The 25,335-nt window shown below is 39.6% G+C and overlaps 3 protein-coding genes across 4 annotated transcripts in view; 2 read left to right on the top strand and 1 right to left on the bottom strand.

Moving 5' to 3' along the window:
* The window catches only part of hexa (hexosaminidase A (alpha polypeptide)), a 189,123-nt gene extending 170,220 nt beyond the window's left edge, over nucleotides 1-18,903 (bottom strand). The window contains exons 1-3 of the mRNA XM_010795932.1: nucleotides 18,562-18,903; nucleotides 17,863-17,967; nucleotides 17,681-17,746 (exon numbers count right to left, since the gene is read on the bottom strand). Coding sequence (XP_010794234.1) covers nucleotides 17,681-17,746; nucleotides 17,863-17,967; nucleotides 18,562-18,835 — 445 coding nt within the window. The 5' untranslated portion in view covers nucleotides 18,836-18,903. The remainder of the gene's footprint in view (nucleotides 1-17,680; nucleotides 17,747-17,862; nucleotides 17,968-18,561) is intronic.
* Nucleotides 3,115-10,930, top strand: lix1l (limb and CNS expressed 1 like). The gene is made up of 6 exons (XM_010795931.1): nucleotides 3,115-3,661; nucleotides 6,906-7,069; nucleotides 7,518-7,658; nucleotides 8,296-8,391; nucleotides 8,805-8,882; nucleotides 10,892-10,930. Exons 1-6 carry the CDS (start codon nucleotides 3,325-3,327, stop codon nucleotides 10,907-10,909), a joined length of 834 nt encoding a protein of 277 aa, XP_010794233.1. The 5' UTR covers nucleotides 3,115-3,324; the 3' UTR covers nucleotides 10,910-10,930.
* Nucleotides 18,904-19,398: 495 nt separating the features above from the next.
* The window catches only part of arih1 (ariadne ubiquitin-conjugating enzyme E2 binding protein homolog 1 (Drosophila)), a 66,023-nt gene continuing 60,086 nt past the window's right edge, over nucleotides 19,399-25,335 (top strand). Inside the window, exons 1-3 of one of the 2 annotated variants that reach the window (XM_010795938.1) lie at nucleotides 19,399-19,858; nucleotides 23,950-24,017; nucleotides 24,129-24,276. In XM_010795938.1, the coding sequence (XP_010794240.1) occupies nucleotides 19,571-19,858; nucleotides 23,950-24,017; nucleotides 24,129-24,276 (504 nt within the window). In that variant the 5' untranslated portion in view covers nucleotides 19,399-19,570. The remainder of the gene's footprint in view (nucleotides 19,859-23,949; nucleotides 24,018-24,128; nucleotides 24,277-25,335) is intronic. The other variant, XM_010795937.1, reaches the window with a different exon arrangement.

Genomic DNA, 25,335 nt, shown 5'->3' with positions numbered 1-25,335 from the left:
ACCAGATGTGGAAATCTCTCTGTCCAGAGTGTGTTCACGGCTGGCCTAGACTCCCCGGGTGGAAACGGCTTTAGGTTGTTTACGTCTCCCATCCCATCCTCTAGAAAATAAAAACAAATCTGGTATGCAAGGCATGCAGGGAAGACACTGACCTGAGTCTAAACGCTGCAGCAGCAGGAGGAGGTGGGAACTGTTGGAGAGTAATGTGTGTAATTTCGGTGAACATAAACTCAGAAAAACCATGAAAGAGAGACAGAAGAAAATTTACTGAATAATATTTTAGGGGTTCTTTCTCTTGTGGCAGTAAATGCAGCATAATGATGTTTTATAGTATTGGTTGTTTCATTTTTAATAATATCTAATATCTAATGTTGATAAAAGGACTCAACCTTGACCTGAGTAAAACCTTAAAAAACATAGTCTAAAAATAAAAAGCAACAGTCCTGAACACAAACAGTGAGAGGTACAGAAGTATTATCATCAAAATGAACTCCAAGTATAAAAAGTATACTTTTCATTAAGCAGAATGGTCTTTCAAAGAGTTATATTATTATAGCATCAGTTCTTCCCACACATTTTTTTATGTAAGCTCCTTTTAATGCTGTATCTGTGGATACTTCGTATAGTACTAGATTGATAATATGCTACTGCATCTTATCCTGCTTACTTGTTACATGTTCAAATTATCCAAATCTTAAAGATCAACGTAGTAAATTAAAAAAGCAATACTTTTCTCTAAGATGCAGTGGTGTAGGGTGAAAGTCTAACGTATGCTTAATAACTAAAGTAAAAGTAAAAATTCTACTGGAATACTTTCACATTCCACCACTCATATCTTATGAGCTAATATAATGATTTGTATTGTAAAGTACACTATTCAGTACTGATATATAAGTAACATTATTGTATATATGTTTGATCAGATTCTGTGTTCATCCCCTTCAGAAATAAAGGAAAGCAGTATTATCAGGGAAATGACCTCAGAGTTACTGTCTCTGTAGGAAGATAGGAATGTGACTGATACAGTATCATATGATTAGATTGTTACCGATGCATCAATGAGTAATCAGGACTTTACTGTTGTAGCTGGTTGAGGTGGAGCGAGTTTAAAGTACTTTATTAGCTGTAGTTCACTGTTTCCCAATGTATAGGTGTCAGTGCCTACTTCAAAGGGTCACAGGATAAATGTGATTAGTCTAAACATGAGATGATTAATGAAACTGTAGAGAAGACAAAAAACAAAGTTCTGAAAAATACTATTTATAATCATTGTTTGGAAATTGCTATAATCGTTGCTTTTGTTCATCAATCATTGGAGCATTGTACTTCTTATGGTTTTAAACTGTAATTTAACTGAAACAATATGAGAGGTTAAGAGGGGATAATATTTCATTATTTAATGTAGTGTATGTAAAGTAGCATAATATACAAAATCTCAAAGTACATTTATTTTCCACCACTGGATTTTTGACATGTAAGCTTACTTCAATAAACACACAATGTTCAGGCCAGTGGTTTGTTATAAGGATAGTGATTCCATCAACATTCAGAGAAAGAACTGATCACAAGAAGTGGTCAAAAAAGGTAAATGGCCCTGCCGAGCAGCTTTAGAAAAGGACTGCAGAACAACATCAGTGTTGAATTGTCCCTGAGCTGCATAGCTGAGGTTACTGATGTAATGAAATGAGAGCACGCCCTCAAGTGAGCCAAACACTCATTACAATTGTGATAAAGGATGGTTTGTTTTCCTTTGTGTTGTATGTGCACTCTAAAGTAATCAATGCTACCAGGCCACGTCTCAGATGTTAGATTGATCTGAGATACGCAGTCGCTCAGTCTACTAGATTTGTTAAAAATGTGTTTTGGCAAATTCAGATCTGAGAAAATGATATATTCAAATTCTCCCCATCATCCTCCTCCACACTCAACTGGCCTGAAACCAGACCACAGAAAGAATGAGAATGTACACAGGCTCCAGAAAAGTCTAAAAAACCTTTAGCTCTAGAGGAGGACTCATTTCCTCCCCAAGTCCTTGGTGGTCCACCAACTTAAAGTTTAACCCAGGTACCTCAGACTTTCATTGTCTGTTCCAGAGAAGCATCGTTATTGTTTTCAGCCTCTTATCGAGTAAACTGGGTTACTTCACTTTAGGGTTTAATCACATGCTTCAGGCTGCAGAGCCCACACTGTAGTTTTGCTCTGTTCGTCCCAGAGAACAGGGGAGGCTCAGATTTCTTGGCTGGATACCTCTTTGACTTTCCACTGCTGCATTCAGGTGCTTCAGTAAATGTCGTAATTATGAAAACATAATGCACATAACTGAACATTGCATAGAGGAAATTAGGATGTTATTCATGCTCAAGTCACCAAATGTTTCAATTAGATTTATTTTAATTTTAAAGCATTTCCATCTGTTTCCCGTTTGTGCCATTAGACCATTTATAGGGGAACTGGGTTATCTATTACATTGTCAGATCCTATTATCAAATCTTTGTTTTAAATCTTGGTGCATAAAACATTACAAACACTGTTTAATGTCATTAAATCCAGCAAAACAACACCACTAATTATGGCGTCCACAATTATCATACAACAGAATAACAAAGGTTTGACCTAAATTGTTTTCTGACAAAGCTCAAAAAGTTTAACTTTACAAATTGGATAGTATTGATCCCTGAAGCTGTAACTGATAACATACGGAATCAGTAGCAAGGTCAAAGTTAAGAGAAAGTGTTTATTTTAGATAACATTAATTTATTTTACATGGACAGAAAGCCTACATAGAGACACACAATCGCAACATTGGCACTATGGGTTTTACAATACTTTTCAAATGGCATCCTAAAACAGTACATTTGGATTAGAAAAATACACACAAACAAAAACAAAAATATATATTTGCTTGCAAACACCAAATATGTCTATAACCATACCATATTTAGCAAACACCCAACATCCATTACAAAGTGTTAAGTAAGGTGTAATTACATAATGTTAGAGAAATTAAGTGTATTTATCTTAATAATAATTAATGCATTAACACTGTGTACAGTGATGGATTTCCCAGCTCTAAGTGTTTAGAGAACGAGGGGTCCTTGAAGGCACCGGTTGACTGACATCCCCGCAGTCTAATCCACACAGCGAGGATGCACTTCATCGGTGAAATGTGTCGAATCAACATCGGCTAACTACTTCTCTAGGCTGTGATTGACAAAACCCCGCTAACACTTTGTTCCTCCAGCCTCTACAGACCGTGTTTATTCCTAAAACCGTCGGGTACACATTTAACCCACACCGGGACTTCGCAGACGTTACGTCGGGACAATGGAATCTCACGTCCTCCCGGACAGTATCCGCCCTCAGCGGCTGCAGCCAGGCATCGGATTCGGCTCAGGACTGACCGGGACGCTCCGCTCCTCTCTCCGGCCCGGGGTGACGGTCCCCATCGCGCCGCTGCTGCCCTCCCCGGCCTCTCTGTCCGCCTCGTCCGGGCCTCCTCCGCCGCCTCCTCCGCTGCAGCTCCACAGCCTGTACGGCGGGCTGGGAGCGGGGCCGTGGCCGGGGGCAGGGCACTGTAACCCGGGGAACCCGGCGGTGCTGAAGGAGGCGGTGGAGGCTGTGGTCCGGAGCTTCGCTAAACACACTCAGGGCTACGGCAGAGGTAACGGGGATAATGCTCTGTTAATGTGGAGACAAATGGTGTTAACATCTGGCATATAGACAGAGGTGGGAAAAGTAATCAGATCTTGTAGTCTACTTTAGTATAAGTATAACTACCAGAGTGTAGGAATACTCTGTTACAAGTAAAAGTCCTGCATCCTGCACCAACAGTACTCATTATGCACATTGGCCCATTTCAGAACAATACATTGTTATGTTTTAATTATAATTATTGATGAATTAAAGTGTTATCAAAGCTGGTAAAGGTGCAGCTAGTTGTAATTACTTAGTGTACTGCAGGATAGCTTGTGGATTACTCAAGGTGTAACTAAAGTATGATTTAAGTGTTGATTATATTTCATATCATTAATATCATCCAAATCTGCATAGTAACTGATGGTATTAAATAAATGTATTGGAGTAAAGGTACACTATTTACATCTGTAGTGGGGTAGAAGTACATAGTAGCAAAACATTGAAATAAGTAAAGTACAAGTATCTAAAAATTGTATTTAAGTACAGTACTTGAGTAAATGTACTTGGTTATTTTACACCACTGCTGGCATATAGTTTAGTTTATACTTAGGGAGTTTTGAGGAGCAGAAAGCCACTTTGAGCTGCACCATTTGTTTGGATATGGATTAGCAACAGACACAAATGAAGCTACATTCCGTTATTATGTTTGGTTGCACACTGACAACTATACTGACATTATATTGTTTTTACTTATAGGATTGACCGTGTTCTTTGGGATGCAATGTCACCAAAATGTTTTTGTTTTTTTTAATTAAAGTGTTCCTCTAATATTTAGATAGCTATAACATTGGCTATCTATCCATTAAAGGATTAAGACATAGCTGCAGGGGGTTACATTTACACACAATAAGCTTTAATACCTGTACATCAGCCTAATTAAATGTAACTTATTTTTAAATTGGACACGGTACACTACTGTCCTGTAATGTAGACAGTAAAACGTACTAACAACAAAGGAAAGGCAGGGACTTCACTTATTATCAGTATATCTATGGGTACATTTTGGTTATTCACATCTTTACTGATCAAAATAGACATCCGTATATTAATTATCAAAAATATGTTTGTGGGTTATCCAGACTCTCTCATCGAGCTTTAACAGTGGTATGCAATTTGCCCAACTGTTAACCTAAAAATAATCAAAAGTCACGAGGTATAGTTTATTTATGCTTGTATCTATTTATCATAGTTTACCTACCTTTATAACACATGTTATTCATCTCTATTGCATGCTGGAAAGCCCTATGCATAAGACACTACACCAAAAGCTGCTGTCCTGTTGGCGGTGGAGCTTACACAAATGTTCCTCCCCGCTGCTAATAGGATTTATTTCCAAAAGATTGTCCCTCTGTGCTCCTGACTAACAGCCTCTTTCCTCCTCTATCCCATTTAGGCAGCTTAACAACTTCAAATTTGGCAGCACCATAAAGACTGTTGGTATTTTTGTCTTAATGTTGCTCCAATTTTTGTATTTAATCTTGCGGCAAAGGAGTTCTTGTTAAAGAAAATCATTTGTTCTATTTTGGCATTTGGAGATAATAATTTCCCCTACATTATACAGTAATTTGGGGTTCCTATATTTTCTTTGTGGCATAGTTATTATTCAGCCATTATCGGAGAATGAAAAGGCCTTTATTTGTCTTAAGATTATTAAGACAGGGAAAGTAATTCTGCCATTAGAACATGGTCCCTGGCAGAATGACCCTCAAGTATTTACCCTGGCTGATATCATTTTTTAAGTCTATTTATGTCTATTTTGTCTTTTCCACGTGATATATTTGTCAGTCATGTGCTGATTGAAATCAGGCCACTGCCTCATAGTTTGTTTGAGTCTGGGCCAGCACCATTGTCACATGCCATCCTCCTCTATCTCTAAATATTTCCTGTTGTTCTATCTTATCACTGCACCGATCCCTGAGAGGCTCAAAAATAACTCGGTCAGGGTCTGAATGATTTGTTTTCTTGAGTCTATTTCTGGTCGACTCAGTAATTCATGTATATTATGGGGGACACTAGCTTAAGTTAACTATTGGACGGATACATATGAGAAATGTCTTTGTTGTAAAAGTAATATAACGGAGAGCTACTTGCTTCATTTACAATATTGAATTGACTGTTCTCAATAGCAAATTGTTGTTTACATGTTATTACTTTTTATTGGCAACCAGCAAGGGAACAGTTTTTAGAGAGCACAGTATTTTTCCCTTTTCACACAGTAAGAGCCTTTTTTGGATTGCAGTTTAGGGATTTATAAATCAAGTGTTGGAATTTAGCTCTTTAAACGCACTGAACGGTCTCCAGATTTGAGAGCGATTGAAACAGCAAGAGCTCAGCAGCAAAGAGCTCAGAGAAAAACAATGATGTTGGCTGCACTCACATTTCCCTGCACATCCAAACAGAAGTAATCATTTCCGATTCAGCCGCAAATCATTTACTGCTTTTTTTTGTTGTTGTTTTCCTTTTGGAGGGCAGGGATGTAGCTTTGTCACATGAGCACATAAAGTGTAGAGTTGTTGGGAGTGTTTTTCTTTAAGCAGCTCCTCTGAGGTGAGACAGAGTTTCCTCTCATCAGCCACCACCTAAAGATTTACAGGAAAAACCTCTGGCATCCTCAAGATGACCTTCCCCCCCTCCCTTCCCATCTTTGTGTTTAGAGAAGATTTCACAGTTAGAAAGTGTTGATCTACCACATCGTGACAAGGATTTTTATACTTACTGAAAGTACATTTGAATTATACACAGCTGCACTGTCAGGAAATTAAAATGAATATATATATTTGAAGTTCAGCAAACAAGCAACAACAGTTTATACATGGCATAATTTGCATCCTCATAGAGAGTAACTTACAAAATATAAATCAATAAAAAAACTTGTAAATAAACAGAAGCTTTTGCGAATTTCAGAATGAAATCAGTCCAGCACCATATCCAATTGCTAGTCAAAATGTCAAGTTTGTCCGCATGAATCCCTTCTTAGTATAAATTCAATTTTCGACAATCCCCCCACGTGTGTGTGTGTGTGTGTGTGTGTGTGTGTGTGTGTGTGTGTGTGTGTGTGTGTGTGTGTGTGTGTGTGTGTGATCTCCATCCTGTTTACAATCCGTCCAGCTCAAATGTGTTTTCCCTCCGTCATATTTTGATACATTGGAACTACTTATTCTCATGTTTCCTGCTTGTGATGAGGTTGCTTTCATCTCTGTGCCCGGCAGTAAACGTGGTGGAAGCTCTGCAAGAGTTCTGGCAGATGAAGCTGACCAGAGGCGCCGACCTGAGAAACGGAGCTCTAGTTGTTTATGAAATGGTCCCATCCAGCAACCCTCCTTATGTCTGCTACGTCAGCCTTCCCGGAGGCAGCTGCTTCGGGAGTTTCCAGGTACCTTGTGTTTCATTTCTTAGCATGCTTGTGAGAACATCATCACATCTTCTTTTGATTTGAAGAAAGTGCTTATTGGTGTTTTACAGTATGATTAACACAAGTGGTCACTAATGTGCTATGTTAGTTACAAGCTGAAACATTTCCAACATGAACCACTGGAGAGCTCAGTTGGAGCTGGTAGTATTAGGCAATGCTCTCCCATCTGTCTCTCCCTTTATACACTGCATCTAAATTAAAAGCACTCTCTGGCTCAAAAAATATCTTTAAAAAAACCCACATGCTTGCAACCACAGCACACTAAATATGGATTCTCAGGACAGATAAAAAGTGTCTGTTCACAGTGTGAACTCCACATAAACACTGGCTGGCTTTATGTTTTGGACTGCAAATCTGTAACAGTGATCGTATCTGACCGCTAATGCATGTTTCCTTCCCCGTTTGACAGTTCTGTCCCACCAAAGCCGAGGCTCGACGCAGCGCTGCCAAGATCGCCCTGATGAACTCTGTTTTCAATGAACATCCCTCCCGCCGCATCACAGACGACTTCATAGAGAAGAGCGTCAGTGAGGCGCTGGCCTCCTTCAATGTAAGTTATTCATAATAGATTACAGGAAGTCCTGTGCTCAAGTGATTCACTGTCAGAGAGGAGGAAGTCACAGTGTATCTGCACTGTGTTGTGCTGATATGTGAAAGTTGCAGAAAATAAAGATTAAATAATGCATTAGTATTAATTCATGTGGTACTGTTTTTTACACTCACACTACCTCACTGCATTTACATTTTATTTTAAAACTGTGACTACTTTGCAGATGTTATGATTGATTTAGTTTTCTGTATATTTTATATTGTGTGCTGTATGGATTATCTTTAGATGAATTGTTAATATGTATATATTTACTGTTTATTTTTGAATTGATGTGCAATGCCTATTTTTACATCCTGCTATACAAAACAATTTCCCAAATTAGGAACAAAAAGTATATCTTATCTAATTTTAAAAATCTCATGCAGTTAGAAACATGAACATGGCTATTTGTCCACAAATAAATCATGCCTTAAAAAGGAAAGAAATTCCGTCAGATATCATTATTTTTTAAAACACACTCCTACAAAACATGTTTTGTATGCATACAACACACAGTTAGATTTCATGTCACCATACCTGTTGTTTGAGCCAACACAGCTGAGTGACATTAACTCGTTGTTGTTGTTGTTGTTTACAGGGAAACAGAGAAGAGGCTGACAACCCTAACACAGGAATTGGAGCATTTCGCTTCATGCTCGAGTCCAACAAAGGAAAATCCATGCTGGAGTTTCAGGTGTGGAAAATTCAGGAATGTTTGTCGTGTTAAGATGCATTTTCTGCCAGAGGATAGTGTGACGATAGAATTGCAAATAGCAGTTTGAAAGGTTTGAGCCTTGATGCAGTGTTAAGAGTGTTGTATGTGTTAAGCTTTAATGTGCATCTAATATAACAAAGATAGAGACAAGTTAAATGAAGTTTGTTTGCTTCTAGATCTATTGAAAGGGTTAAAACACAGCAGTTTGAGCCGATTTGTGACCTCTTTATCTTTGAACACGGAGCTTGTAGCCAGAACATCACCACCCTATGTCTAATTGGTAAAAGGGAAACTGAGGGAAGCATTCTTGTTTTGCAACACCGAGTTGTTACACATGTAGTCTCTTGAGGCGAGTTTCATCCCTGATTCCTGCTGTTTTAAATGTGTTTCAGGAGCTGATGACTGTGTTCCAGCTGCTGCACTGGAATGGGAGTCTGAAAGCCATGAGAGAACGACAGTGTTCCCGACAGGTACCGTCTTTCATCCCACATGGGTTCAATTATCCAATCGCAGTGGTGTTCATCACTTTTAATTTAGTCTTCTAAACAAACAGCCTCTGTGTCCCATCTTTCCCTCATGGCATAACTGATGCAGAGGATTACACACTTTTGAGAGCAGCGATGAGCTGGAAAATAACAATACTGCAGATAAACAAGCACTATAAATGCTAATAAATGCTGCCAAAAAGATTGAGTTAAAGAAATAATGTCTCCATAAGCTTCTTGGTTTGCAGCCGAATTGTGAAGTTTGTTCAAATTATAGATCCAAGAAATAGTCTTTGACTTTCTTGATATCAGGTTTCATATCTCTACTCAGACTGACTCTCTTTTCACCTTATATAAGCTAACATAAGGCAAGCCAATGTGTACATTTAATGACAAGATGCTTAAGAACAAAGACAAAGTGTATATCAAAAAAGACAGATTCAGAGTTCTCAGAAAGTAGCACCAGGCATCATAAGATTAAACTGTTTAATGTTGGTTAAATACAGTGATTTGTTTCATTGAGAGATGTTCGGCCAAGAAATTGAGCCATTGTGATGTTTTTATATTATGTCTGTATTTCAAGTTGGGCAATATTTTCTTTTGTGAAAATGTCATGGTTATACAGTGGGGCAAAAAAGTATTTAGTCTGCCACCAATTGTGCAAGTTCTCCCACTTAAAAAGATGAGAGACCTGTAATTTTCATCCTAGGTATACCTCAACTATGAGAGACAAAATGAGAAAAAAAAATCCAGAAAATCACATTGTCTGATTTTTAAAGAATTTATTTGCAAATGATGGTGGAAAATAAGTATTTGGTCACCTACAAACAAGGTTTCTGGCTCTCACAGACCTATAACTTCTTCTTTAAGAGCCTCCTCTGTCCTCCACTTGTTAACTGTATTAATGGCACCTGTTTGAACTCGGTTATTCAGTATAAAGACACCTGTCCAAACCCTCAAACAGTTAAACACTCCAAAACGCTCCACTAATTGTCAAGGACCAAAGAGCTGTCAAGGACACCAGAAAACTAAATTGTAGACCTGCACCAGCTGGAGACGAATCTGCAATAGGTAAGCAACTTGGTTGAAGAAAATCAACTGTGGGAAGCAATATAGAAAATGGAAAGAATACAAGACCACTGATAATCTCCCTCGATTCTGGGCTTCCACGCAAGATCCCACCGCCCAGGGTGTCAAAATGATCACAAGAACGGTGGAGCAAAATTCCCGGAACCCACAGGTGGGTGGGGACCTAGTCAATGACCTGCAGAGAGCTGGGACCAAAGTAACTTAAGGCTACCATTCAGTAATCACACTACGCCGGCCAGGGGACTCAAAATCCTGCAGTGCCAGACGTTGTCCCCCTTGCTTTAAGGCCAGTACATGTCCAGGGGCCGTCTTGAAGTTTGCTGATAGAGAGCATTTAGATGATTCCAGGGAAGAGGATTGGGGGGAGGAATGTCATATTGGTCAGATGAAACCAAAATAGAACTTTTGGAAAAACCTCAACCAGACGTGTTTGGAGGATGAAAGAATTGCCTTGAGTTGCATCCAAAAAGAACACCATACCCTACTGTGAAACATGGGGGTTGGGTAAAACATTCATTACCTCCTGTTGAGGTTACCTAGGATGAAAAATTACAGGCCTTCTTCCATTGTTTTAAGTGGGAGAACTTGCGCACAAATTGGCTGGCTGAGACTAAATACCTTTTTTGCCCCACTACTTATTTGTGGTATGTGAGGTACAAACTTAACTGTGCGAGTACATTTGCTAAGAAAAAGAATGCAAACTGATAGCAGATAACACAACATTTAGAATGATTAATGAAAGAGTATCAATCGTGCCGTCTGAATAAGATCATTAATTCTCCTTATATCTTTGAGAAATTATAACGGCTTGCTTTACGCACAGGCAGAGATTTTACTGAAAGGCCTGGACCACATTTAACCCTTGGAAGTCCACTTAGCTTCTCTGTTTCTCATTTATGTGCAGGGAAGTGCTGGCTCACTAACTCCAACCGGGCTCTGGATGGATTGACATGCGCACTNGATTATCAAATCACAAAGCCTGCGATATTTTTTTAACTTTTTATTTTATTTTGTTCTTCTTGTGTGTCAGTCATCCACGCCAATCAGAAGTGCTGTGCTCCACATGTAGCAGCCATTGTTAACCAATCAGAAGTGGCCCATGATAGAAGGTGATAGACAGATTGATCCAATCACCTGCCAAGTATTTTTGAAAGTGCCTGCCCTTTCCAAATAGCTTCCAATGGAGCTTTCCTAGATGGTTTGGTGAAACAAACCATCTGAGTCAGGTTAGTAATGCTCCATCACATGTTTCTATTACAGGGTGAATCTTAAACTGAAGCTTGACTTTAAAGCAACCCAACGGAAGTTTCATGTAAGTTTAGTTATTTCACTCGTAGCTTGGGCTGTGGGGGTGCTAGAGACGGGAGTACGTTGATACGACCTTCCTAGCCGGAGTTATGGTCGCTTTTTACAATAAACTTCCGTTGGGTCGCTTAAAAACAAATATCGCAATTCGAATCGCAATCGCAATATTTGTCAGAAAAATCGCAATTCGATTTTTTCCCAAAATCGTGCAGCCCTAGTACTGATCGCTCTGTAACACGGCCCGTCCACACGGCGGCGTGCGTTGAAGCTTCAACGCTTCTGCCCATTCACTTTGAATGGGGTGACGTCACGCTTTGCCGAACTGCATTGTGGTTCCTTCGCTTCGCTCGTATTGCTCACTTCAAAAGTTGAGCAATTTTCAACTTTTGAAGCTTTGAAGGAATCGTCAGCCAATCAAATCATATGCCAGTACAAGCTCTAGCCAATCAAACCGAGTGCTTGTGTGTCCGGGGCGGGAGATTCATGTGATTGGTTGTTGGTCGAGTTTCAGACACGCCCACCGGTAAGCTTCAACGCACGCCGCCATGTGTACGCTGCGTTACTGTTGCCTTTTAAGCTATTATCTATTGCTACATGACTTTCAATAACGCACTTCTTCAAGAATATATATCATCTGTTATACCTTCCTCATATAAAATGTTAACTTGAACATTTGGCACTGATTGCGTTCTTGAACAATACCTGATTCAGAGTGTGCCTAGTGCAATAAAACCATCCAGGACTGACTGCCTCGTAGGAATCATAGGGATTTATAGTTCAGTGTTTAGCTCAGCCAGTGCCGTGCAACGCTTTAATTATATACGCTAAAGTCTTTACATTCTTTTATTCACCCTGTGAGACGAAACAGCAGCTAACAGATGGTTTGAAAACTGCTTTGATAGATCCCAAGACGTGTCCACGGTTACTGAAAAGATATATCACTGAGCCTTTCTTGCTAAAGCATTAAGTACAGTTGTCAACAAAGAGGGATTTACTGGGGAATAGGCAGATGAAGGATCTTGTAAAAAGGCACAAAACAAACACGGGGAACTGGCAACAACCACGCAGAAGTACAAGAGACGGAAAAGCCACACATTAATCTGTCCCATTCACAGTTAATATATGTAATTTTCTAATGTAAATGTTCTTTTTCCACGTACATCGTGTGCCGTGTTCAGGAACTCAAATTACCGGTCATAAATCAGCTACAAGCTAACTAGCATAAACTGCTACATCATTTTGTTTAATACTTCTTAAAACAGTGCTTAAGTAATACAACTTTTAATGAACTGATAATATTATAAAGAGTATAATTCATGTGTTGCCTTTCTTTAAGGTGATATAGTCCCAACAACGAGTAAGATCTGTGTGTTTTGTAGAATAAATGCTTTATATTATGGCCAATGGTCGGAACAAGGTAAACAATTCAGTTCAAGCTCTGCAAATGTTATTTTTCACATTTTATAGTTTAATCAGAGACACACAATCCCACCACAAATGTATCTTGAAAATATTGTCTGTTTTGTTAAAGATTGATGAAGAGATTCAATAAGGATAATGTTAATGTGTACTTGCACTGCTATTTGGAAATGCATCTAGTCTTTGGCCAGTTCACATTAGGAATTAAAATACAGTCTGCCATTGTCTTATATGCTCTTATACTCATGATATTTAGTAACACTTGCAATCTCCGAGTTAAGCTAGGCAAGAGATAGCGGACAACACGTATTGCTTTAACAGGGACAAAACAAAAGTGACCTTTTCTACTTCTTACCGTGCCGCTAACCCTGACATCGAAAAGCCGCCCCCAGTCATCTTCATGGCTGTCCACCATCATCATACTATCGTCTACCTCCAGGAACCACTCCGCCTGCAGGTCAACCTTCACCTCCTCCCCCATGGAGTGCATCCCTACGGCGGGGAACAGCCCCTCCGCAGACACGGGAACCTCCACTGAACCCACCTGCAGAGGGCAGGGATGCATGGTAACAGTGGGTGAAGAGAAAGAAAGACACGACGCTAATACATACTGACAGTTCCTGTTTGAAACAGAACATTACAGAATGTCCTCGTGTTTTAGAACACCTACCTCTTTGCCGTTTTTGGTGAAAAAGACTGTTGTAAAACCTGCTTCAATGTTTTCCGAGTGTATTCCACAGCCGACGCGGTCACCACGAGCACACTTTGGCCCAAACTGCTGACCGACAGGGTTTCCATTGTATAACCTAGGAAGAACACAAATATATGAATCTTCACAATATAAAAAAAGCTAGCTACTGCAAATATAGAACCATTCAATCATCATTATGTGTATAAATATACAGCAATAACTGTAATGTATGAGCTTTCTGCGTGTGTTGTCTCCTGCACCTTTATGATGCCAGTAATGTTTATCATTTATCAAGCAACAATGTAAAAACTCACTGCTTCCAGCTCCTCAATTATGAGGATTTGCTGCTTTCTTTGTCTTTGAACTATTGGTCAGACAAAGCAAAACATTTAAAGAGGTCACCTTGAGCTCTAAATCTACAGACAAAGTCAGTTTATTATGAGAGTAGTTGTTAGTTGAAGCCCTATGGACAATAATTAGGTGAGCAAGGTTAAGAGCCATTAGGACAAGATTAGATATATGTGACCGAATAGTTAAGTGATTCATTTTTTTATAATGCAAAGAAAAGAGCTATGGAGAATCATATAGGGAATGGATGCTGTAGTTATGTGTGGATGAAGAACCTGCAAAAGCCACAATCCCTTTTCTCCATCCATGCAGGAAACTGAAGCTGAACTGAAGCTAATGGATGGCTGTGGGCTGGTGGTTTGACTTACTTGCCGTTGTCAGCGTGGTAAGCTACAGAGTATGGCAGCCAGCCAGGCTGGTGGTCCAGTCTGTAGAATTTAGGCACCAGGCCCACAGCGATGGTCCCCCTCACCCCTGTGTCCACTATTGTCACCTACACAAACACACACACACACAAACACAAAGACAACACTGTAACTCCAATACTTTTCATTTGATAGTCAAATCCTTAATTAGATCCTGAATTAAAACTACAACACTAATTTTTGTCTTTATTTATCACTTCTATTTGAAATTTAAAGTCTTTAAATTAGGCAACAATATCATCATTTGTTTCATACCACTTTTACCATTAGATTTAAGTGGTGGCTACGTAACATTGTTTTCCGACTAAGGTGGTCCAAACTATTCAAATTAGTGTTGTGAAGTACAAAAGTGAAAAATGTATTGAAAAGTTAAGGACAATAGTTTTAGTCCAACAATTATATTTAGCTTCTATCAATATTTGTTGGCATTAAGCCTAAAAAAACAACATTTTTACAGTGGTTAAAAAACGTTTTGCTCTTCCACCCACAATATATTTTCACAACCTGCTTCGGTTTCTGGTGTTATTAGTGTATTTATGGTCCAAAGAAGCTGCAATATATAATTTAATGTTCCCTTTTTAATGTTTAATTCATTCCAATACAATCATGGTGTGTTTACTGTGATATTTCAGGCCACAAAATTGGTAGCATGAACATTTTATCCCGGCCCATCGTTAGTCCAAAGCCCCCTGTGGCAGCAGGGGAACATTTCACAACCGCTTCGGCCCCTCAGCTAGTTAAACCCAATCAGAACAAAATGACACACAATACCTAAGCAGAATTAGGTGAAAGGTAATGCCGGTGAATGCAGGAGAACGGCCCCATGGGGAGTGAGCTGCATTTCCTTCCTTTTCCCGCTGACCTCTCCAAGTCGTTTCTCCCCCCTCTGTATCATTCCTTGCATGTTTTTCTCCCCTTCCCCACATATCTGCCTCCCTCATTCTCTACCTCCCTCTTCAGCTCAGACCCCCAAATCGCTTCTCCTGCATGACGGCACATGTTAAACCAAACGGCTTGGGTTTCTCTGGCTACCAATTCCAGGCCCAATTCCTTTTCAGTCTGGCACTTTTTAAGGACAATACTAATACTACATTCTTGGCCTCGGCAGGTCATTACTTCCACATGTAAACTGTTAAAATATCATTTTTGTCTGTGAAGGGCGTGAGAAAATGTTACAGCGCAGGAGTTTGCACACTGATGAGCCGTTATGTCGAAATACATTTTCCAATAAATCTATTAAAACAAGTGGAATGCTTCAGATGTTCAGCTCAACTTGGAGAAAACAGCTTGTGATAACTGGAGAAAGAGCAACAGAAGAGACAGAGGTAAGATGGATTCCTTGTGAAAGCAGAACGAGGTGAAACACGAGGATTGCAGTGACGCATACTTCCACATAGGCCTGCCCTTTATCAGAAGGAACGCTCCCAAATCTTAGAGATATCGGGGAAGCTGACAGCGTGTGCGTCACAAGGTGGAGAATAATATAGCATCAAACTCAGGGTAATGACGACCACGCTTAAATCCCATTGTTTAAATGTCAGAGCGATCCATCAGGTTGCAAATGGGATTCTCGTTTCCATATAAATATTGTTTTTATATTCAAATATCCTTTTTAGATAGGAGACGAAGTGATTCTCAGGTCAGAGTGATTGACATTGCATTTGATAGAAATGTCACATCTGGCACATATCTGGGAAACATGAAGGCCAGAAGATAAACAATGTCAAAGCACATTGTTAGCCTGCCTTACTCAAGAAGATCTGAAATGTTTCAACGGATGCCGGAAGTGGTGCTCGTTGTCTCAAAAGGTTAAGAATCTAAAAAAGAAGAATGGAAGAAGTAAATCATCTCTGCTGATGCTGCAGGCTGCTGTCTGGCTCTATTTGCAGCTCCGCAGAATGACGTAGGTTCACAGGATAATGTATATTTTCTAAAGTTTCTCCTGAAGCCTCAAAACCCAGACGAGGAAGTGCATCCGCACAATGACGCGCATCATCAACCAACTCATAAATAACACACTGCAGCCCTTTAGCAGGTTATTTATGACCAAACTTTTGCAACTTTCCTGAGCTAAACCACCCAAACCCTTTAAATATACTCCTGTAGGGCTGCACAATATATCGAAATGTAATCGAGATCCCAATAAGGGTAGGTGCGATACTCAAATCGCAGAAGGTGCAATATTTCTTCCATTCAAAATATGTGTTAATATTACTCAATGTGATGCTACAGAGAAGTCCTGTGCTACACATCTTACTCCTACCCATTTTAAACCCTGCTTTAATCGCTTTGTTATTGAACTTTAACAATATGGCACCTTATTGGACAACATGAGAAACAAAAAAGCTGCAAAAACATTCAAACATTTGAAAAGAAAGATATTTAATTTGATTTCTGAAAAGGACATTGATGAATTGTTTACTCCCAACTAGGGCTGCACGATATTGAAAAAAACTGACATTGCGATATTTTTTTCCCCTGCGATATATATTGCGTTTTTTTAACTATATTTAACCGGATGAAGGATTTTAGTCACGGACGTCTGGATCTTAACTGATTGACTCATCATACCTTAAGTCATGATCTAACATGTCATGATAATGCATGTTGCTTACCCTCAAATAAAGGGGTTCATCTCTGAATGAAGAAGAGAAGAGCCTTTTTGGATCCAAAATACTTCCAGAGGCAGATGTTGCTTTTCTTTTTGGAAGTAAATCTTCACTCTCGCCGGTATTGTCCTCCTGTGCCTCGCTCATTTTTTACCGGTGTTTTGATGGTCTGCAAACTAGCGGGGCGGGACCTGCTGTGATCTGATCAAGAATGATTGTGATTGGTGGTTTGCTGTGCATGCAGAGCTCACTCAAGTACCCCAGACATGAGAGCCGCGCAAGTTTTNCCAAAAACACATCAAAAATTCATTTCCGGGTTTTAAGACTCATTCTTGCAGCTCTCTATTGAAATGAGAACATTGTAGCCTCTTAACCAGGGCTCTCAAGTTTTGAAAAGAGTTCAGCGTGAGATTTTGGCAGCGGTGCTAGTGGAGTGCACGCGTCTCAAACAAGCCTAGTTTGTTTACAAAATTGCGGCACAACTTGGTGGGCGGTACCCTGGAAAGAAATCTCTGGGTGAGAAAATCTCTGCGTGAGAAATACAAGGTGTGGCGTGTGAGCGTGTGAATGGAGTGAAATGCGTGTGTCTCACGCCAATTGCGTGAGACTTGAGAGCTCTGCTTTATTTAACCAGGATAGGTTCATTGAGATTACAAATATATTTTTCAAGAGAGTCCTGGCCCAAGATAGGTAACACAGTAGCACAGTTACAGACCATTTTAAAACAAACAATCAGAACACAGTCATACAACAAGTTAGCCAAAGCATGTACAGCCACAGGCATAGTCACTTTGATAAATCACGAGATATCCTGTGCAACTTGCTGTACAAGCTTTGTTTGTATCATTCCTTGTTTCCAAATGTTGTTTCTTACATACATGAATTTGCTATAATCACCTCTTACTGCACCCCACACAGTTTCTGCATTCAGAAATGCTTTTCCAGCATATACACTCAGATTGTCTGTAACATAAATAACAGCAAGTTAGGTAAAGCCTCTAATTCCAACGGTTGTGACAGTTGTTACCAAAGTGTACTTTACCTGTGGTGCTCAGGCTCAGATACATGTCAATACTTACATCTCTCAGAAGAGTCCTCATTGGGGTAACTCTCACAATCATCATGGTCAACACTGACCTCAACAGTAAATGGTTTATTCTCATTGAATCGCAGAGGACCATTTCCTGTTGGTCATAAAAGTAAAAATGATTACCGATACTGGTAAGTTGGTTAAAGCTGTGTAAACGTTTTATGTTTGTATCACACTGAAGGTATTCTATAACCTGTGGTATTTTTGACAACACAAACATGAAGCTCTGCTGCACTGGTTCATTGTCATGGTGGGTTTTTGAGTAGGTAGGCAGACTGACTGCTGTGCTGCTGTCTCTACAAAGCCTATTGAACTACTTTAAAAGCCAACATGACAAACAAAACATTAAAAAAACACCCAGTGTGCACTTTTCTCTAATTAATCAGGGCTCTATAACAACATCTTAAATGTGTGAATGCCCAGATAATCTTTGATTAATGCTAGCACTATAATCTAAAAAGACATGATTTAACCTACTGTATTTTGCTCATTCTGTTTGTAATGCATACTATAAGATTAGTCAATTTTGTGCAATCACAATACACTGTAATATTTAAGTATCACACAAACACATACATTAAACTACCTATGTCAATATTTACCATTTGTGTTAGTATTTTTAAACCAAGAAGGTGTTAAACTTCACCTTCGTTTTGCCATAGTCTCATTTTAACCTCACATCACTTACCAGAAGTGTAATCTTGAAATATTAGAGAAAAATATCTCTTGAATGCAGCATCCAGAACAGAACACCCTGGTTTGGCGGCTGATTGTCTTCCGTATCCAAAGTAGAAAGCCTGCGAGTTCAGAGGGTATCGCTCGGGTGAGGTGGTGACAGTCTGCGGTAGTGGCCATACTCCCTCCACCGTGTGAAAGCCAAGAGCAATTATTATCAGTAGAAGCAAATACAAATGTGTAGGAGTGCATCGTCCAGAACTAAGCATACACATGATGGCTTCCATACTACTCCACTGAGAGGCAACTACAACTACTGCACTGTGTCAAGCTGAAGAGGTCAGGTGACCAAAGCAAGCAGTCACGTGACCGGGGTTTAAGGTGTGGGCGCTTTTTTCAGTGAGGCTGGTAGTTTTTCTTTCTTTCTTTCTTTATGTATTTCTTAATCTGAATGTAAAACAATAGGATACAGTTTGTAAATTATGTAGACTATAACCATATATCGAATCATATAGTTTTATATTGTTTTTTTTATCTTTCATTTTTTTTAATAACACACACACACAGCATCAATTCTTCTTCTTCTGCGAGTATAGTTGGAGTCCTGTACGATTAAATTAGATAAACTGTAATTTTGGTAGACAATAAACGAAAGGGACGTGTTTTGTTTATAGCCTACTTGTTGACAACTTTAGCTTCCCGTGTTTGAACAGGGCGTACATTAATTATTTTTGTATGTATTTTAAAAACGTTTCCAAACATATAGATGTGAAATAAAAGCGTGTCATATTAATAAATATATATTTTTGACATTCTCCTGTACGTCCCATCTGACGTAAGGCCGTCGTCAGTTAGTGACGCTGGGTCTCTTTGTTGGCTTAGCAGCGGCGACGTTTTGTTGTTATTTTCGCTGCAGCTGAAAAAGAGGCTCGGATAATTTGGGATTTCGTATTGTTCCGCAATCGACATTTCACACACTGTAGACTTAGGTGCGCTGTCACAACTAGATAACCACCCCAGGAATGGACTCGGACGAGGGTTATAACTATGATTACGACGACGAAGAGGAGGAATGTAGCGAGGATAGCGCCGAAGAGGAGCCCGAGGACGACAACCTGGAGCTCGGAGAGGTGGAGTTGGTCGATCCCGTGGTGGCCGGTGGGGAGCGAGATGAGCTCGGCGAGACCGGTGGAGGTGGCCACGGTCCCGGCGATGAGGAGGAGGAGGACTACCGCTTCGAGGTTTTGACTGCCGAGCAGATCCTCCAGCATATGGTGGAGTGTATCAGGGAGGTCAACGAGGTCATACAGGTAGGTTTTCTGGTATGCTGCAGTCAGGAAAGACCGGGGTCCAGGCTTGGGTGAATCATAAACAGGCCATGGACGTTAGCTTAGCTGTTAGCATTGTAAGGAGTAGTTTACTTGCTGGAAGTTGGTAGCTCCACAACAGGAATAATATTAACACAGTTCTACAATTAGACATTTCTCAACATAGCTCTCTTCTGTGTCTAGTGTTTGAAATTAACATATGAAAACATTTAAATATAGTCATTTAAGTAGCCATTTCTGTACACATGTTATGCCAGGAAGTAGTCTAATCCCATTGAGAAGTTGGCAGCACCGTTTGCTAATGTAGCTTCAAGATAGCTAGCTCGCTAACTAGCCAACTGTAACCGTTATCCCAGCACCTCACTTGAAAGGCATAACGTCTTTAGTGATGGAATTAGGTAACTGCCATCTCACACGAGACGCTGGCTGGATAGCATTAAACATGCTATTACAATTTCTCGTTACACATTTTGTGTAAATAACAGAATCACTTACGTTATTTTAATAATGCTCGAAAGGCTTGGTCATTGAGTTTGGTTAGCAAGTTCCAAGCTAGGTTATGTACGTTAACAAGCTATCTAACCGTGACTTCCAAAAAAGTTTTGAAAGATTATACGAACAACTGTTATGGTTTTGCAACAGCTAACGTTTAGTTTACCACAGCTAACGTTATATTAATTGTAAGGGGGAACCCAGCGAAGCCCTTTGGCTTAGCGTTATCTTGGGCCTCCATTTCCTTTCCCTCAGCTACACTTGAGCACAGAATATAATGTAAAGGGTTCCTAATGCACCAGTCACTATAATTATAGTTTCATAAGTGTTGCATTTCATACAAGGAAGTGCTTCATGGTGGCATTATTTTAATATAAACTAGCCCAAAAACGAATATTGGTAAAACAGCAATACAGTAGATACTGTACAGCCGCATGGCAATTATTTCTAAAGTAAGAAAAGCTGACATGGTGACTCTACATATAATTAGTATTCACATGTACATGCTTTTTTGTATTGATTTGCAGCACCACATAACTTATTACATGTAAATTACCACATATTTTCTCTGATTCCAAGTTTGCAATGTAGAGTGTGTGACAGTAGATTTGTTAATTACACTTGGATTTAATTTCTTTTAAATGTCTCTAGTGACGTTGCCTTCACATGTCAAGAGTGACTGGATTTGCCTGGCCTCTGAATGCGCTTCAGGCGTAAAGTTACAAGTGGCTGATGGATTTATTTCATCTGTAGAGACTTTGTTGACAGTAAAAGATCCCATTGCAAACTTCAGAAAGACTTAAAAGCCAAAAACGACCTTGAAGATTGTTCATGGATAAACTCAACTGTATTTCTAATATTTCCTAAGCCAATTTATATCAGTAATGGTAAAACAAATATCATGAACACCTCTGTAATACATGTCAACAGCAACACAAACTAAAGCCTAGGTGTGTCAAATTAAATAAACAACTATTTCGTGATACAAATAGGATGTATTGCAGTGCTGCTGTAATGGACTGAATATAAGTTCTAGCTACTTACTTACTCGTAATAAACTGGCAACTGAATATATTGTCATAAATGTTTTTAATGTCAGATGTTTTGATTGGTTTTCTTGAAGTGTATTTATCTTCAATTGTAGATTTTTTAAATGTATGAACCGTTATGCTTTATAGGAGTTCACCCTATCGACTGTTTTTGTCTCTTTGACATTTGGGCGGTATCATGTGTGCACATGCGGCTTGATGAATCTGAAAGCACTACACATTGCACTGACTAAATAATATATCGTAACTTTTTATCTTATAACATTGAAATAAAAAACTTGACCGTTTGGAGAAACATTCCTTCTTTGCTTACGCAAATAATATCTCAACATAATAAACACTCTTGAATCAGGATACAGTTATTATCACATAACACAGAATTGAACACTGTATTGTATTAATATTGTCTCATTAATCAGTCCTGTGATTCCCATCCTTAACTACAGCAGGATGGAATCAAATGAGCATCGTGTGTATTGGTACATTGAGACAATTCCCCTATCTAATCTTGCAATTCCTGAGAACAATCTTCAGTGGGTAGTTTGCTTTAAGGGTTGGACCATGGCACAGTGACATAAAGTAGTCTGCTGTTCTGATTTTAAAATGGCATGAACAATGCTTATCCTCATGCAATTTAACCATTACATATTTAAAAAAAATTGGGTTTTTAATGCCTACTTTGTTTAAGTTGACATATATAATACCCAGGTATTCCATGAAAAGTGCCTATTTCCACAGTGACACTTCAGTGTTGTTACCTCAGTAGCCAGTCAAAGTGATTTGTCACAATATACTGTTTATTAGAGCAAAATGTGGAAACACGTTTCTAAGTGAGATGTTTGATTAACCAACAGACACACCATGGCTGTTTGTTGATACATTTGTTAGCAGTGTGCAATGTGATTAGATTTTGTGATTCATATTTCACTATACTGCTCCCACAAGCACGCTGCGTTCAACTTGTGCAGATGCAACCCATGACCAATCTGCATTTTGCTTGCCACTTTCCATTGACTTTGCATGTCAACTTTCAATTTAGCACTTTGTTTGCAGTGTAGACCCATGATGATCAAATTGTGAATTAGCGCTGTTTTTGTAGAGAGCAGGTTAAAAGACATAATGCAGCGAATATATTTGAATTTTACATAATTGTAAACAAGTTTCTGCTTCATACTGTGTAACAATACTGTTATATATATATATATATATATATATATATATATTTGCCACATCATCATCAATATTGCAATACTTTGAACATTGTAGAATCTGCCAATGCAATATTAAATGTTGATTTGCACAGGAAAACCTAAGATTGTAGTAGAAGTCGGATTGTTGTGGACCTTTTTCATTTGAAGGTTTCTATTTGATGTTGAATGGTGAAATACACTGAAAAATACTTATTGATTATAGACAATTGCTACCAACGTGTCACAGGATATGCTGCATAAACCTGGCAGCATTTTTTTTTTCACTCAACCAAGATTTGAAAAAACCTTGCAGCCAAAACTTGACGCATACCGTGCCTTTACAAATGACTACGATACATACCTGTTTTTGGTTGCCGATGACAGGAGTAAACAACTCTTTCATTTACACGGCCCTACAAGGAGTCTTGCTATGGGGAACAGCTGATTACCCCCGCCTACACTGCAGAGGGAAACACAAATCTGAACTGTACACAGTAACAAAAGTGAGATGCGTTGAATAGGGCTGTACCATCAGTGGGAATACAGCTTAACATACATGGGTGGATAGTAAATATTATTGGAAGTGAGAACTATTTAATCAACAACTATTTTCATTTACAGTTTAAATAACCATTCTGGTCTACTGCTAGGATTAACCTACTATTGAAACAGTGTTTCCGCCAGCGGGGCGTCTTGCCGTCATTTGACGGCCTTATTCAGCTCGGAACGGCCTGAACTCGAGCCGAGGGCGTCAAAAAAAAAGAAGAGTGCTTGAAATGACGAAAAAGGACAAGGACATCCCTCTGTTGGAGGAGCAAAGGAGCCTATTGGGATTCTTTTCGGAGTATTGAACCCACGATGCTTGCCACAGGACAACACGGAACGTGCGCGATATGGACGCGATGAGCGGTGGAGCATGCGCGTGAACTGCGAGCGCCGGAGCCTCGCAGCGGCGAAACTGAGGCTCCGTGGTAAACTGTGGTAAAAAGAGCCGGCTCTTCTTGTTAGTGAGCCGAGCCAAATGATCCGGCTCACTAAAAAGAGCCGTATCTCCCATCACTAACGTAAAGAGATATAGTCTACTATAAGAGGCGGCTCAATTCAAAATTCAAGTCACGTGACTCTCTCTCGGGTGGACGCCCTCTCAGCCCTGGTCTGGCGGAAACACTGTATTGAAACCTAGGCTATAAAGCTGTGTGTTTTGCCACAAAGAAAGTTAAACTTGGCATACATTTGTGGAGGTGTCTTTTCATGTCAAATGTACCCTTGTTGTTGTGAAATTTGGCAGAAGTTAAACGCAAACTCTAGCTTTATTTCTAATCAACCCTTCTTGTTCTTCTAGAATCCTGCAACAATAACACGAATCCTTCTCAGTCACTTCAACTGGGATAAAGAAAAGCTCATGGAGAGGTAAGAATCTCTCTAGTGCATCCTTTCCCCCCCTCCCCCCCTTAAAGTGCCCGGGAGAGTTTCTTTCTTAATGCATTTAACACCGATACATTTTTGTCTCGATTATTACAGGTATTTTGATGGTAATCTGGACAAGCTTTTCTCCGAGTGTCATGTCATTAACCCCAGTAAGAAGCCTAGGATCCGTCCTGCAATCAACACTAGATCATCGGCACAGGACATGCCATGTCAGATCTGCTATCTGAACTTCCCCAACTCTGTAAGTCCTATTATGAAGCCAGCATTGTGTTTCAGTAGCTCAATGTCTGTTCTGGATCATGTTGTGGTTTATGATAGTGATAATGTTGAAAGTGACTCTACAAAGCTGTGTCTTGGCTTCATATCACAATGGAGATTTAAGACAGATTTTTAAGTTGGTAAATGCAAAACTGAGGCACCGTTATAAATAAGACAATTGTTTTTTTAGATTCATTAAACTGTGAGTTGATTTATTGACACTAAACTACATTCACAGTTTTTTAAAGTCGGAAAAGTGATAAAGGATCAAATCTAAAGATTGTTTGAGTTACCCACCAGTCCTGATGGTCCTGTCAAAGTTAGAAATTAATACATTGTTTGAGGGTCATTCCGCCTGCAAGCCCCTTTCAATTAATACCTGTGGGGCAATTTGGTGTTGCTAGAACAATCCTTCAAGGCCCTGACCAAACGTCATATGGTCGGTCAAGTTCATGCCGTCTGTGAGTGTCTGTCGCCATAGTTTTTACGGTGTGTCCCATCCAGCCCGCACGTTTTGGTCCCGCATCAGCATGAGTCGGTTGATTTCTTCAAATCAACCGACTCAATCAGCTTTTCAGTTGAAGTGAATCAGCGCACAAGAAGAGAAAGGGATGGAACAACTTCCTAGGATAATTTCTCTACACAGATAGATTTAAACAACATGGCCGTTTGGAATGAAACTAAATGGTGACAGAGAGTGGTATTTTAAAGGTGACATGTCATGCTTTTCCGGTTATTACCCGTCCCCTTGTGTGTTATGAAGGTTTTCATGCATGTAAACGGTGTGCAGAGTCAAAACCCTTAAAGTACACCCTGTAGCGAGTAAAACTCTAACACAGAAAATACCTCCCCAAAACGCCTCGTTGGCGAAACGTCATCATCCATTTAATTCTTCCTACTAAATGGGCCAATCCGTGGAGCCATTACGTTAAGCCCCCGCTGATTGGTCCAAATTGACCAATCCACACACACACACTCAGTGCAGGCAGCCCTGCTGATTTCTGCTCCCTGGCTGCAGGCTGATAACAGACAGTTGGGATCG

Source organism: Notothenia coriiceps, unplaced genomic scaffold (assembly GCF_000735185.1).
Source record: "Notothenia coriiceps isolate Sejong01 unplaced genomic scaffold, NC01 NC01_scaffold00037250, whole genome shotgun sequence".
Classification (NCBI taxonomy): domain Eukaryota; kingdom Metazoa; phylum Chordata; class Actinopteri; order Perciformes; family Nototheniidae; genus Notothenia; species Notothenia coriiceps.
Note: the sequence above shows the minus strand (reverse complement) of the source record. Positions and strands in the feature narration are given on the sequence as shown.

Bases quoted from the DNA above. Each gene is read 5' to 3' on its own strand.
- lix1l (XM_010795931.1), top strand. From the start codon at position 3,325: ATGGAATCTCACGTCCTCCCGGACAGTATCCGCCCTCAGCGGCTGCAG. The intron at 7,659-8,295 runs GTAAGTTATTCA...TGTTGTTTACAG, and splicing joins AGGCGCTGGCCTCCTTCAAT to GGAAACAGAGAAGAGGCTGA. The intron at 8,392-8,804 runs GTGTGGAAAATT...AATGTGTTTCAG, and splicing joins AATCCATGCTGGAGTTTCAG to GAGCTGATGACTGTGTTCCA.